At 51.9% G+C, this 13,981-nt stretch overlaps 1 protein-coding gene across 9 annotated transcripts in view; it reads left to right on the top strand.

The window, feature by feature from the left end:
• Positions 1 to 13,981, top strand: part of Shank2 (SH3 and multiple ankyrin repeat domains 2) — a 456,357-nt gene that overhangs the window by 315,117 nt on the left and 127,259 nt on the right. For all 9 annotated transcript variants that reach the window (XM_041666922.1, XM_041666928.1, XM_041666925.1 and 6 more), the window contains 2 exons: positions 5,506 to 5,588; positions 7,097 to 7,221. In XM_041666922.1, coding sequence (XP_041522856.1) covers positions 5,506 to 5,588; positions 7,097 to 7,221 — 208 coding nt within the window. The remainder of the gene's footprint in view (positions 1 to 5,505; positions 5,589 to 7,096; positions 7,222 to 13,981) is intronic.

Below are 13,981 nucleotides of genomic sequence, written 5' to 3'. Positions count from 1 at the left end.
ACTCGGGAGGCAGAGGCAGGCGGATCTCTGTGAGTTCGAGACCAGCCTGGTCTACAGAGCTAGTTCCAGGACAGGCTCCAAAGCCACAGAGAAACCCTGTCTCGAAAAACCAAAAAAAAAAGAACCCCAAGAGTGGCCCAAGTCCACATCTACAACCCCGTGTTCAGGATCAATCTGCCCAAGGTGGTCCTGTCCCTAAAAGACTGGCTTACAATTATATGGGACACCTCTTGTTTAGTTTCCTCAGCCAAGGCCTGGCTGTCCATGGCTCCAAGTTTGCCCTACTGTAGGAACAGTTGCACTCCAAGGAGTTATGTGGGTACCTGCAGCCTTCTCTGGCCTAGAGTGCTGCCCCATAAGAAGAAGGTGTCCCTCAGGCCCCTCTAAACACTTGGAAACCAGAAAATTAATATTGTCAACATGATGGGGTCTAGAACCACTTAGGAGACAAGCCTCTGGGCATGCCTGTGGAAGTTTCTAGACCTGCTTCACTGAGGGAAGAGCCATCCTGAATGGGGGGGGCACCATCCCATGGGCTGGGGTCCCAGACTGGATAAAAAGGAGGAAGCAAGCTGAGCACCAAAATTCATCCCTCTATGGTTCCTTACTGTGGGTGCAATGTGACCAGCCTCCTCATGCCTCCTTGCCTTCCCCACCATGAGGGACAACACCCTCAAACTATGAGCTGAGTGAACCCGTCCCTCCTTGAGTGGCTTATGTCGAGTGTTTTGTCACAGAGACAGGAAAATGCCACACCAGGTATGATGGCTCACGTCTCTAATCCCAGCAACCCAGAAGACTGAAACGGGATCACCAGGAGTGCAAGGCCAGCCTGGGCTACAAAGTGAAGCCTTTTCTTCAAAAACTAAACAGTAAATAAATGCCACTCTGGTTGGCCACATGGGGTCCTACAAGGTGGACCTCATAAACCCCTTCAGGCATGCCATGTCGGGGAGGTCCTTCAATCCACGCTGTGGCAGACCTCAAGTCCCCACAACACTCCACATGTACTTACTTGGTCAGTTGATCCAAGGTGGATCTTGGGGATGAGAGCAAACATGGCTGCCTTCTGCATGTGGTTCCTAGAGGTCAATGTGTTTCTTGTATAAACAGCACTTTCATTCTCCATGGCAACTGATGGACCAGCTCCTACCTTAATGTGAACTAGGAAAGGAACCTGGCCCCTCCTTAAGTTTCTTCTATATGTCCACAAGGCCGCAATGCACCCATGACCACATATATATGAATTGTGGGCAGTGTTCTCTGACATGTACCATACACAACCCCTGCCGCTGTATGTAGCAAAGTACCCATGTATGTGCCCACTCTTACCCCATATCACGCCTGCTGAAGTCAACTGTTGACACAGGAGGGTACATGTGGGGTAGAACGTTAGAACTCCCCTTCCCTGTGCAGAACACAAATCTAGAGAGCATGCTGCTGGCTTGTATTTGTGTCCAGTCAACAAACACTGGGATTTTTAAAGTAGGGAATTTGGGGATCCTTGTTTCCTGGAAATCTACAGTGGATGCTTTAGGCACCTGGTCAGTAATGGGTAAGGGAACAGGACTCCAGCAGAAGCCTAAGCGGAGTCACCCAGGAGCAGTGTGCAGAGTATGGGAGCTTCAGATAATGTCCGAGTGAAATGTGGGCAGTGTCTTTGGGTTGCCTCTGGAGGGTAGATCTTCTGGGGCAGTGTGAGCTCTGCTTCTGGGAAAGCACCAGCAGTAGCCAGCGAGGCTGAGTTGTGCTTACCCAACTTACTCAAGCAGGAGGAAGGGGCTGCCGAGCTAGTCCAGGGTAGCCTTTCCCTCTGCAGTCATCCCCAGCATCTTTCACCCAGCTCCCCTCTGCCGCGTGTTGCACCCCTGCCTCAGCTTCTGCCAGCCCCTGAGCATTTGGGGTGATCCGTAACAGCAGCTCGTGTCTCATAGGAGATTGAGCCCCTTAGGGAGAAGGGGGCATTGGCCCAGGAGGGTACACGGAATCTTGAGGGCAGGGTTGCCAGCACTGGATCTGCCCACAGTGGTGTGTCTGTCAGTGGGAACTCACTTTCCACTCCTAAGTTTTACCCACCGTCTTCAGGCTGGTAGATGTCTGAATTTAGGGTTTAGGCCCCAAGGTCTTTTGGTGGGTAAGGGCAGTGGGTTTTGGTGGGCCTCAGCTCCTGAGAAGCATCACTGAGAGGAGGAACTGGAAGCAGTTTTCCGGGAATGAAAGGCTGCGGGGGGGGGGGGGGGCGGCTTTCTGGACACATAGGGCTGTCACAGCAGAAACCAGCCAGGAAGGTCTTAAAAGATCAGACTCTGGGAGAAGGCTCTGGTCTGGGGTTGCAGAAGAAGCCTCTAACAGTGACTCTTTCAAACTGAAAGTAATCCCTGTGTGTTACAGCTGACTGCCCACCAGGGGCCGCCCTGATAGTGCAGGGTCTCAAGGGGTATTCAGCCCCCTCTTTCTGTCCCCCTCCACAGCCATACCTGTGGTTGTCATTCTCATTCTATAGAGTAAGATCCGAGGCATAGAAGGTCAGGGTGACCTTGGGCTCAGAGTCACACTTCACTTTGAACCAGGCTCAGTGACACTCCTGCCCCTCCAAGCAGTCAGGGGACAGCCAGTGTCCAGACAGCACCACTGCGCTGAGCAGGTCCCTGTGGCTGTGGTGTGAGGAAGTGTCTGGGTGCATTCAGGTTCTGCTGGCTGATGAAATGCATTCTGGGAGCCTTCCATGACTTCTGTCCTGAGCCAGGCCAAAGCCAGTGCTGCTGGTCCCCTGGACACAGGGGACTATGCCAACATCGTCTCTGAGACCCTCAAGTTAGGGCAACCAGCCCTCGGCTGCTAATGTACATGGAGAGAAGGGGGTTGTGCTGAGCAGCAGAAGCTCAGAGACACTCTCATGGCTAAGAAGGTGCATAAAGGGACCACAAGGTTTCTACTGTCTGGCTCCAAGGCAGGTGGCTTTCCTTTGGGAAGTTGGAGGAGAAAGGGGTCTCCAGTAAGAAACCTGAGTCTATATTCCAGAAATTGAGGGCAGGCACAAAAGTGGGAAGATGGAAGGGTCCGGCGTAAGCTTGCTTCACCCGGTGTCTTGTAAGGTCCCTGAATCCACAGCCACAAGTCCCTCCCCACCCCAGCTCTCCTCCCAAGCAGTCACGTGATAGCAGGAACTGGCTACTAGCCAGGCCCTCTCCAGTTACCGACTGTACTTGAAAGGGGTTCCCTGGGGCCTTGTCACTAAACCACAGTATCACAGGTACTGTGGCATCCAACCACAGCAGCCCCAAGTGACTGTGGGCTGTGCTACAGCCTGTCGATAGGGGAAGCAGAGGACCACAGGGCCTGTTGCTTCTGCAGGCCAGCCTAGTGGTTCACCCATGGGTTCTCCTCACCCCAGTGGGACCTGGTGCCGCAGGAGCCTTTGAGAACTGAGTATAAGAGGTCTCATACACCTGTGCCCATGACCCAGGAGGCTGGCAGCATGTCTCAGCAAACAGAGCAAGGTTTGAGGCCAGCTTCTCAGATACCTTCTCAGACTTCTATGGCTAGTAATCCTGCCTAGACTGTTGTGCTCACAGCCTGGGTCACTGCCCAGCCTATGTTGCCTTCCCCATAGCCGATGCCCAGAACACAGCACGGGGGTGGGGGACATTACTTAGTATGACCCTGTGAGGAGTGACTACGGTGTCCCCAACGTCATCGGTCTCACCTGCCCAATGGAAACGGTGAAAAGTCACTGCTCTTTCCTCACCTGCTACCAGGTGTGTCTAACTGGCAGACCGCTGGCCACATCTACCCAAGGCAGCTTTAACAGGGCCAACCCAAAATGATAAAACTGCTCAAACATTCTAAGATTCTATTGTCTTATTTTTTTTTCCTTGCAACTTTACACGGTTAAGTATGAACTTTGTAGCTGGTAATGTCAGCCTAGTGTCGCAATGACAGAAGGTTAGACTGGCCTTCTAGGCTGGTTAGATGGGGCTGCATGGCTCCTCCAGCCCCAGGGTGCCGGGTCCTAGTCGGCTGCTGCCTGCAGGCCAGACTCTAAATCCTGTGCTTTCTGTAGACCCCAAGCCGCCAAAGAGAACTGTCACCACTGTGGGACTGGGAGCCCGTAGCTGCTCCTCACTCCCTGCTTCCTCTGTACCCCAGGGCTCTGCTACTCCCTCCGTTGGGGTTTGTGGCCACCGTGTCCTATGTGCTCACACCTCCCACTGGGACTCGAGAAAAGAAAACCCTCTCCCTCCTTCTCCAGGTCCCAACCCCCAGACTTCCTGCCTTCTGACTTACTTCCGGGGGGCGGGGGCAATGGCTGAATCTGAGATGCAGACAGCCCTGTCTCCTGCCCTTCCGCACCCACCAAAAAAGCCAAAGAGGGCCACAGTTGGTGACTCTCGAGTCAGTAGGCAGCATCTTCCTTCCTGTATGCCCTGCGCGCACCTCCAGGTGGACAGCTGGAGTTCTGTTAATGTTGGTGATAGGCGACTTTGGCCGCAACAGCAAAGTTGAGGTTTTTCAGTCTGTTTCCTTTAAAAATGGAAATGCTCTACAAAGAGGTGAACCCTGTGGTTCTCAGTCCTCCCTGCAACGGGGACACTGCCGGCCTCTCTGTCCTCAGCAAGGCATCTTCCTCGGGAGGGAGCCGCTGCCTTTCTTGGCTCTGGTGGGACTGAAATGGCCTGAGCCCCTCACTCTCTCACCGGTGCCTCAGCCTTGGCCTCTGTGGCCCAGAGAGACACAGAGCTGGCGGCTCCCCCTCCCGCCGGCCACCAGCCCAGCCTGCGGATCCTCTGCGCGCGGGATGACGCCCAGGCAGCCGCGCCGGTCGCACTGTGGGCTCATCAGATGACTGTGGGGGCTCCTGCTGCACACCACATTCCCTAGGACGGGGGAGAGGGAGGGAGGGGGCGCTGGCTGCAAAGCACAGGTCTCTGCGTCCCCAGTGCCTGCTGCTGGCTCGTGCACAGAACAAGCGGAAAGAACCTGATCTCCTCTTTAAGCCCCTTCAAGAAATAGCAAAGCAAAGCAGCTCTCTTGGTTGTTCCTCCGGCTGATTTCCTCTGCTTCCCTGGAAGATGCGTCTGGCCGAGACAGGCCTGGGGACCTCCTTCACCACGCTACTGCCTCTGCCGCCACTACCACCACCCGGGCCACTTACTTTCTTTGCTCTGGGCGGTGGCATCCTGGCCAGCCCCCAGGTCCCTTAAGCTGGGCCCCCTGCTCCCCGGCGGCCTGGGCAGCCCCTCTAGCATCCATGACTCCTTCCCCCGGCTGGCTCCTGCGCCCGCCGCCCCCCTCCACATCCCACTGTGCCCTGCTCGCCCATCCTGCTACCCCCCCACCCCCAGCTCCTCCTGCACCGAGCTGCTGCCCAGGCTCCTCCATGCTGCCTGGATCCGAGCTGGGTGATTAATTGGCTGTGATGATGAGCATCCCCGGCGGTGGAGCAGCCACCGTGATGATGACCGGTTACAATAATGGTCGCTATCCCCGGAATTCTCTCTACAGTGACTGCATTATTGAGGACAAGACGGTGGTCCTGCAGAAGAAAGACAACGAGGGCTTTGGATTCGTGCTCCGAGGGGCAAAAGGTAAGCGTTCTGGGATCCCCTCTCGTGTGTGTGTGTGTGTGTGTGTGTGTGTGTGTGTGTGTGTGTGTTATACACATGCTTGTATGATGAACCTTCCTTAGCTTGGAAATAAGCATGAAACAAGTATTTTCCTGGGGGCACTTGGTTGCTAGACAACGATGCTCTTTAACATTCTGCCTTCCTCCGAAAACATCGAGGCTTCCTGCAGGCATTGTTTTTAATTTTCCATCTACAGTGCTGCTCCAAATGAGCTGCTCTCTCTCCTTCCCTCCCCCTTTTCTCTCAGTCCTGGGGAGACCCTGCAGCTTGGGCTTCAGTTCAGTCACAGTGCGCCGGCTCTCAAAGCTCCTGATCTCAGATACCCAGAATGGCCCAGCCCAAGTTTGAGGTACCCGGAAGCTGGCCTGTGCTGGGGACGGGTTTCAGCTCCACGGATGGCAGGTGTCCAGATACTCACCTCTAAGGTGACTTTGCAAAGGCAAGGAGAATAGAAGGTCCCCTCTGCCACAAACTAAGCTGGTAGTGCTCACACCCTGTGGCCTGGGAAGGGGAGGCTCTGGGTCACAGCCCAAAGCAGTGCCCATGCTCACCCCTAGTGTGGGGCTTCTCTTCCCAACTCCAGCAAAATGGCATCAGCCCTCCCAAGAAGAGGCATCTTCCTGAGGCAGGTGGGGGGTCATCCATGTGGCAGTTGTACCTGTGCGGGAGGCCTCCTTCCCTGGCTCGCCTGCCCACCTGTCATAGGCTCTGGCCGCCCACGGCAATCCATCCAAAAAGAGAAGAGCAGAGCCTTCTCCACCCCCAGGGTGCAGGTCCATGCCTGTGTGGTGTGCCTTCCCCTCCCCCAATTCGGGCTTCACACCTTCCCACCCATCCACCCCCGGCCTCTCAAGAGGACGGAGAAAGTCCCTCAGCAGCCCTGTGGGCCCCAGAAGCCCAGCCTTGCTCTGCCAAGAGGCACGCTGGTCATGTGATGGTCACAGAAAGCCAGGTCCCCCCTACAGAGACTTCAGAGCAGGTTCCAAATCAGCAGCCACCCACTGGGTCAACACTGTGCTCTGTCCCTATTCCAAGTTGAATCCCCTGGGTTGCAAGTCTGTATAGCTGTGAAATTGGCAGCCGATTTCAGTATGGTCTTTCCCTAGCTCTGTGTGGTAGAGGAAGGAACTTTTCCATTTTTAGAACTGAAAATGTTTAGTCATTGATACTTTTAAAGAAAATGACAGACGTGTAGACATGTACTGCAGAGTACTTTATCCCATGATTTCGGCAGAGAGGCCAAGAGGCATGATGGGGTACTGGCGTGCACCCCGCTCTGTGGCTTACATTAGCACCGATGTGCATGTGAGTAATGAGCCCCTCCCTCTCTGGGGAGAGCTAGCCAGGACCACTGCTTCCCAATGGGGGATGTAGTGGCTGTCTTCCTCCCAGGGTCCCATGGCCAGTGGGATGACTAACTCGGAAAACATCCCCCAGACTCATAACGCAGAACTTCTTTCTCTTCCTAGCTGATACCCCCATTGAGGAGTTTACACCGACACCGGCATTTCCAGCCCTGCAGTACCTGGAGTCCGTGGATGAAGGTGGGGTTGCATGGCAAGCCGGACTAAGGACCGGGGACTTCTTGATTGAGGTAGGGCACAGGTGTTTGTATCATGCTGCTTGGGGAGAGCGCCGACTCTCACGTGGGAGAGGGTTGTGTTTCTGAGCACAACCACTAGGATGGTGGATGACTTAGGCCGCGTGGCTTGTGTTCCCCGAGTGTCCTCACCCCTGCTGTTTCCTTTGTCCCTGATGTTGAGTGTCAACTTCATAGTTCTTTGAGAGGATAAAGCATACATGGAACTTGGCCACGGGTCTTCAAGAGGAATATGGAGACATCTTTATGATGCTGGGGCCACACAGATCTTTGGGTGGTTTGCCCGCTCCTGCGTCCTAAGGGCACATCACCAAGCCATCTTGTGGTATTGGCTAGCATGAGGTGTGTTGCGGGTAACTAAGAGTTGGTTGGTCTCTGTTCATTGCATGGTTGATGGTCTTTAAGGATCACAGAGCATGGGGCAAAGGCAGGGGAAGGAAAAGGGCTGGAGTGGGCGGAGAGGAAGCTGCGATGTCCAGAAGTTTTTGAAACTAACTTCGGTTGGTACCCAGAAGCAGAGTGACATCTGATCGTTTGAGGAACGTCCTTGTGTGCAAGTGTTGGTTCTGTGAGTTTCACCTGCAGTTGGATGTTTGGGGCCAGCGAGACAGTTGCATCCTGGTGCTTCAGGGCATCCCACCTCTTCGCAGGTTTAGGTGTTGCTTTTACTCTTACTGTGCGAGAGAACTTGTTACTCTTTGGAAGCAGGGTGAATGGAAGAATGTGGTTGGAAAGACAGCGTTTTGAATGATCAGATTCGACAGATATGGACCTTGTTGGCAGTTTTTGTTTCCCCGTGTTCACTCTGAGTCTTGCCTCAAGTGTGTCAGAACTCACACTCAGGTGGAGATCATGAACAGGTGGATCTCACCAGCCAATGGTGTCTCCACCCCCCCCCCCCGGGTGACCTCAACGCATATCCGTCACATAAAAGAGGACACCCTCACCTGTCCCAGTGAGATTGCACTTTAACCCTGCCTTCCATGGCAGCTGCCTGTGGTGGTTTCTATCTGTGGCCTTGTGCATATCTCTCTGGAGTTTGTCCGCACCGGTAAGGGACTGACAGGAATGCAGAGAAAAGAGAGCGCAATTGTTAGGGCTGGAGGCAGGTAAGGAGTCATGTGTGACTCTCAGGTCATTGTTGAAAGGCACTTTGAACTACTCTTGACCTCCCAGCGCCTTGTTTGAGTGAGGCACAGGCCAATTCGGGTTCCTGTGTGCTGGAACAGTTGGAATCTCTTCCAGAATGGAGTCGCTGAAGCTGGCTGCATCTCCTTGAGTTCATGGGGTTTGTAGCCCTCCTGGAAATGCAGACAAAGTTGAATCATCTTCTGTAGGATGCGGTTGTGACGCAAACCCTCTTCCTGTGTGTGAGAGACACTAGAGACAGAGGGGGCGTGGCCTGGGGTTGGGGCTCTGAGTGCTGTGTGGGTGGCCTTGTGATGGCAGAGAGGGAGCTCCAGGAGGTTGATATGGGTTTCAATAATAAATGAGGGCTGCAGATGGACGCGTACCCCCTGATGTTCAGTTCATTTGACTGTTTCCGTGATAAATTAGTCAATAAAAGAAGCCTGGGCCTCTGAGGTGGAAGTGCTTGGGGCAGCACTTTTTCTAGGGATGTCCTGCATACTACCCAACAATTTTCTGTCCTCGTAGCACTTCCTTTGACTTTGACTATATATGTATGTGTATATATATATATATATATATATATATATATATATATATATATATCTGTGATATCTGTTTACCTTTTGCAAACAAGCATTTTGTTCCGGTGACTTCTTAGTTCCAGGATTTTAGGTTTGTCTGACTTGGCCCCTGAGGCCTGGTAGGGCTGTGTGTGATCCTATGATTTTGTGCATGGCCTACGGAAGGACTTAGCATGCCATGGTCCCACAAGGCTGCTTATCACAGCCGTGTGCTGCTGATGGGGCTGTGGGGTGCAGAAGGGTTGGCCCCTTGGGGGTGGGGAACAGGCTCCTCCTCTTCTGCTCCCCAGGCTTCCTGAGGTAGAACTCAGAATTTCTGTTAGGTGCCTGAATTTAAGTCCACCTCCCCGAGTTGTGTTGTTTCTTTGGCTGCTGGCTTTTGTCACTGGGATATTAAAATCGTTTATAAACCCTTACACAGGCATGTACTTCCCAGGGGACAGCTTCTCTGTATTTTCAGTGAATAGCTTTCCATCTTGGAGGGATTGTTTTTAAAAAGCTTTATGTGATCCCTTATGAATCCGTGTGGGGTGAAGCTGTCCCCTCGAGCACCCCATGAAGTCTGGGGTGACTGTGGGCAAAGCTCCCTTAAGTGTCGGCATGCAGCCCTGATTCCCTGTGCCCCTTAGCAAGCCTTCTCCGCTGCCTGAATCTGCAGAGTATGTCAGATTTCATATTTTCTCTCTAAAATTACATGCTGTGGTTTGAACCTCAGGACCAGGGGGCCACTTTAGAAGTGAGAGTTGACTTTTACCATCCCAAGTATCCACAAAGCTCCACTCCTCTCTTTGTAGCTCGGTCAGATTGCCCTGACATTGTCATCGTGCCTGGTGCTGGAGCCTGTAATGAAGGGTTTCCTGTTGCACAGGATTTTCTCTGGCTCTACCTTCTAGAATCTTTCTGTCCTGATAAAGTGTTAGGGAAGGTTTTGTTTGTTGTTTTGTTCTTTCCTTGATAACTACACTTCTCCCACAAAGCAATCATAAGATTTGAGTAAAGCTCTGTCAACCTTTTAAATCTTTTAATATATACTCTGTGTGTGTGTGCACACATGAGCGCACACACGTGTGCGTGCATGCTACAGTACGCATGTGGAGATTAGAACTTACAGGGGTCAGTTGTCCCCTTCCACCATGTAGGTTTCAGGGACTGAACTCAGGTTCTTGGATTTGGTAACAACTGCTCTTACCTACTGAGCCTTCATGCCAGCCCTATCAACAAGCTATCTTGAAGTCAAGGATAGAATAACAACAACATAAAAGACCCCCAGTGTCAGCATGAGAACTCAGCTCTCTTAAAGAGGTCGCCTCAGCTCTGAGTGAGGGTGTGTGTGAGCCCCATGTATGAGGGCATTTGATCATAGTGGCTCTACATGCCCACACACTCATCATTCACTGGCTACAGGGGGGAGCTATAGCCCCCCAGTGTATCAAGATTGGGAGATACTCTGGCTCTTTGTAGAAAGTGGTCCCATGCCGACGGAGAACTCATTCAGCTTCTCTGGGACACGAGAGCCGCTCTCCATGCTTACACGCGTAGTAAAGGCTTTGTCCATGGCTGTTAGACCGGATTGCTTAGGGAATCACGACAAGGAGAAACATCTGGGCGCACTTAGTATAAGCAGGGGCTTTGTTTTTGTTTTAAAGCATTTTCCTCCCATGACGATAGAATTTGTGGAAAGGGAGCCCTGTGCTGGAACTCCAATGGCAGTGTCATTAAGAGACGTGACAAGCAGCCAAGTGACTGTGACCAGGGGGGCATTCAGAGGACAGAGTGGCTGGGCAAGTGCAGGTCAGGTGAGAGGTTGGAAACTCCAGCAGCCAAGAAAGTCATGGAAAGATGTGCGTGGCTGGCACAGGACAGCTATTCAAGGATGAGGAGAGGAGAACTGGCTGTCACTGTGATGTCCCACGGGCTGGTGGATCCATCATTCTCTGAGGGTTGGCTGGCATTGCTCTCATCAAAAATGCCTGTTAATGACACAAGGCCTGGTCTGAGCCCCAGCTTGTTAGGCCAGAGCCATAAGCAGGACTTTGGGCACAGTGTTTTGTTTTTTTTTAAAGCTGAGCAAGGGGCCAGGGAGAGAGGTCAACCAAGAGAGTGCTGTGCAAACATGTGGACTTCAGATCCCCAGCACCTATGTTAAAAATGGGGTGGCTAGGCATGCATCTGGGGAGCAGGAGACAGTAGAATCCCAGCACTCACTGGACAGTCACTCTAGTCAAATCAGAAAGTTCCAGGCTCAGAGAAGAACCATCTGGAAAAATATTGTGGAAACACTGGAGACAGATATTCAACTTCAACCGCTGACCGCTGCACACATGCGCATACACATGCAGCCGCAGCTGCACCATGATAGCAGACAGGATAGTGGCCTTCTGGCTTGGGCAGAGTGGGTGCTTAAGGCTCTTGCCTCGGCTTGCTCCCAAATCCCCTTTGCACACGTAGAAGCGGAAGTATCCTTAGGGCCATGGTGGAGTTTTTCCCACAGGCTCCGCACTTGAAAACAAGTTTTATTTCTTGAACTGAAATACCCCATGTCTTACAAGTAGCCCTTAAGCCAATTTACTAGAAAAACAAAAACAGAAACAAAAACAAACAAACAAAAACACACAGCAAGCAAGTAGTGTCTGCCACAGGTGACACCAAAGGCCCGTGTCCTTACTTACTGCCATTAAGGTGCACCAGTCTGTCACGTACTTCTCCCTCTAATCTCTACAGGATTTTTAAAACGGCCTCTGCAGTCGTTGTATTGCAGATAAGGAAAGTAAGGTACCGAGAACTGGGGTCGCTTCCCACAATCACAGTTAGATTATGGGAGACTCTCAACCCTGCCCAGGCTGCCTAACTAGGTGCCCTTCACCTCCAAGAGCTGAGACCTGCACACTTTGCTTCCGCCTGTGCATAGGGCAGGAAGCAAGGCAAAGAACGTTGTACCTGTTTCTCTTTTCAAATTAGCAACTGCTTTTCAGAACCTTCGTACCTGTTGCTGGTGACGACACATCTGTGTTGTTAGAGCAAAGGCCAGAGTGCCGGGAATTCTGGGGAGGCCAACATGACAGCAGTTACAGGAAGTGGAGAACTGAGTAGGCAATTTCACATCTAGGAGTTCATCCTCGGGGAATTGTGTTGAAAGCAAGCAACAATCACAGCACGCAAATAAAATAATAAGAGAATGGGAAGGAGGGACAGCCAGAATCTACTACAAATCCCTACAAGGAGTCCTCCATGCCCATCGGGTATAGTGCAGTTCTGCTTAGTGAACAAAACAGAGACAAAATCACCTGTGTAATCCCATCTACAGGCAGGACGACAGCCCTGCCCTCCTCCCCCCACACCCGTGACAGAATAACATTGTCCACTTGCTTCAGACTTTTCTGTTTCTCAGCTTCTCTATAGTGTTCATTTGTGTGTGTGTGTGTGTGTGTGTGTGTGTGTGTGTGTGTGTGAGAGAGAGAGAGAGAGAGAGAGAGAGAGAGAGCATTCATTTTGCAAATGGAACATTCCTTCGAAGAAGTTTATGGAGCACTATGGAATGGTGTCCTGGCCTCCTGGGCCAAGGTGGCATGCATCCAGGAGAGGGTTTTCTGGTGTTAGTAATTGTCCCCGGGGCCTTCCCTCACCAGCCAGCCAGCCGGTGCTGGGCTGTTAAGACTCCTATGGTTTTTGTGATTGTTTTCTTAGCCCTGAAGTGGCCGATCTCGTTTTTTTGTGTTAATTTCCCTAAATGGGTTTTCCCGTGCAATTAAAGCAGGCGGCAATATCCTTCATCCTCGAACAGCCACGCTGCAGATCGCTAATTACCTTTTCCTCGTATTAAACACTTGCACTGGAGATGCCGAGAACTGTTTTTTTATAATCTCAGTTTGTATTGAAGCAAAAACGTGAAGAGGGATGTCCCGGTGTTCTCCTCAGAGACTGTTTGAGTATGCCGTAAAAGCTTTCTCAGTCAGGTCCTTAAAGACAAGTCTTCTTTTCTTACACACTTTTGCCCAAGTCATTGCTTCCAACCCAGTTGGCGTGATGGCAGCTACTCCTCCCTCCAAGGCTGTAATCCTCCTGCCTCGGACCTCAGCAAGGCTTGCAGGAAAGGCAGCTAAGACCCAGTCTGTCCTAATCATCCGTTGAGAGCATTATTCATAAACACATGAGAGGACTCCCTGCCTCATCGGAAACAGCGGTAGTACGAGAATTAAGTCACCTGAGATAAATTCATTTGGGCACACACTCACTTTAGGGCTCTCCATTCCTTACCTGTAAATAAGATGTGAGGCTTGGAGCCCAGCTCCTGAGATCATGGACGCTCAACAACTGTTGGAAAAATGACATCTGGAACTCAGTTCATTGATTCGTCTCTGCAGCTGATAAATGGGTACCCCAGGAGCTCTCCAAGGAAGACAGGGGTCAGAAGTGCTGGGCACAACGTTAGCATTTGTCAGTGTCTGTTGATGAATGTCTCGTCCTTCTGCCTCATTAGCATGCTTGACTCAGAACAGAAGACTGGAGAACATTTGTCAAACAAATAATAATATGCTATAATGATGGCAGGTGATTACACATTGGCAGTGTCCCCTTCAGACGTGTGTACCGGTGTACAGTGGCAAATACAGCATTAAGTGGTGAGCGTACAAGCCAGGCTAGGTGCTGTTCAGTACAAGTCCCTGTTGTAGCCATCCCACGCCCCTGGCAGGCAAATGTGGTTTAGGCCTCTGCGCCCTGAGCCCTCACCGCCCTGCACAGTCCTGCCCTGGCACGGGCCCGGCTTTCAGATAATCATGGGAGTTTCCATTTGCGTGTGTGCTGTAACTTGTAGAAACAAATCCCAGGGCTGAGGCAGAGCCTTTCTGTGGCTTCTCCAGTGCCAAATTCTCTCTGTCCAGACAACAGCCTCACTTCTCAATTCACACCTCTCTTTCTGTCTTGTCTTCTGGGACATCACCAAAGACTGTCGTTTTCCCACTGGTGACCCCAGTGGCCAATGTAGAATTCCTAACCTCTCTGCCTCCTCCCAAATCTTTATATCTTACTCAAATAGTACCCAT

The sequence above is a fragment of the Microtus oregoni genome, unplaced genomic scaffold (assembly GCF_018167655.1).
Source record: "Microtus oregoni isolate MIOR12 unplaced genomic scaffold, Mior012 000016F_ref0000370, whole genome shotgun sequence".
In the NCBI taxonomy this organism is placed as follows: Eukaryota; Metazoa; Chordata; class Mammalia; order Rodentia; family Cricetidae; genus Microtus; species Microtus oregoni.
Note: the sequence above shows the minus strand (reverse complement) of the source record. Positions and strands in the feature narration are given on the sequence as shown.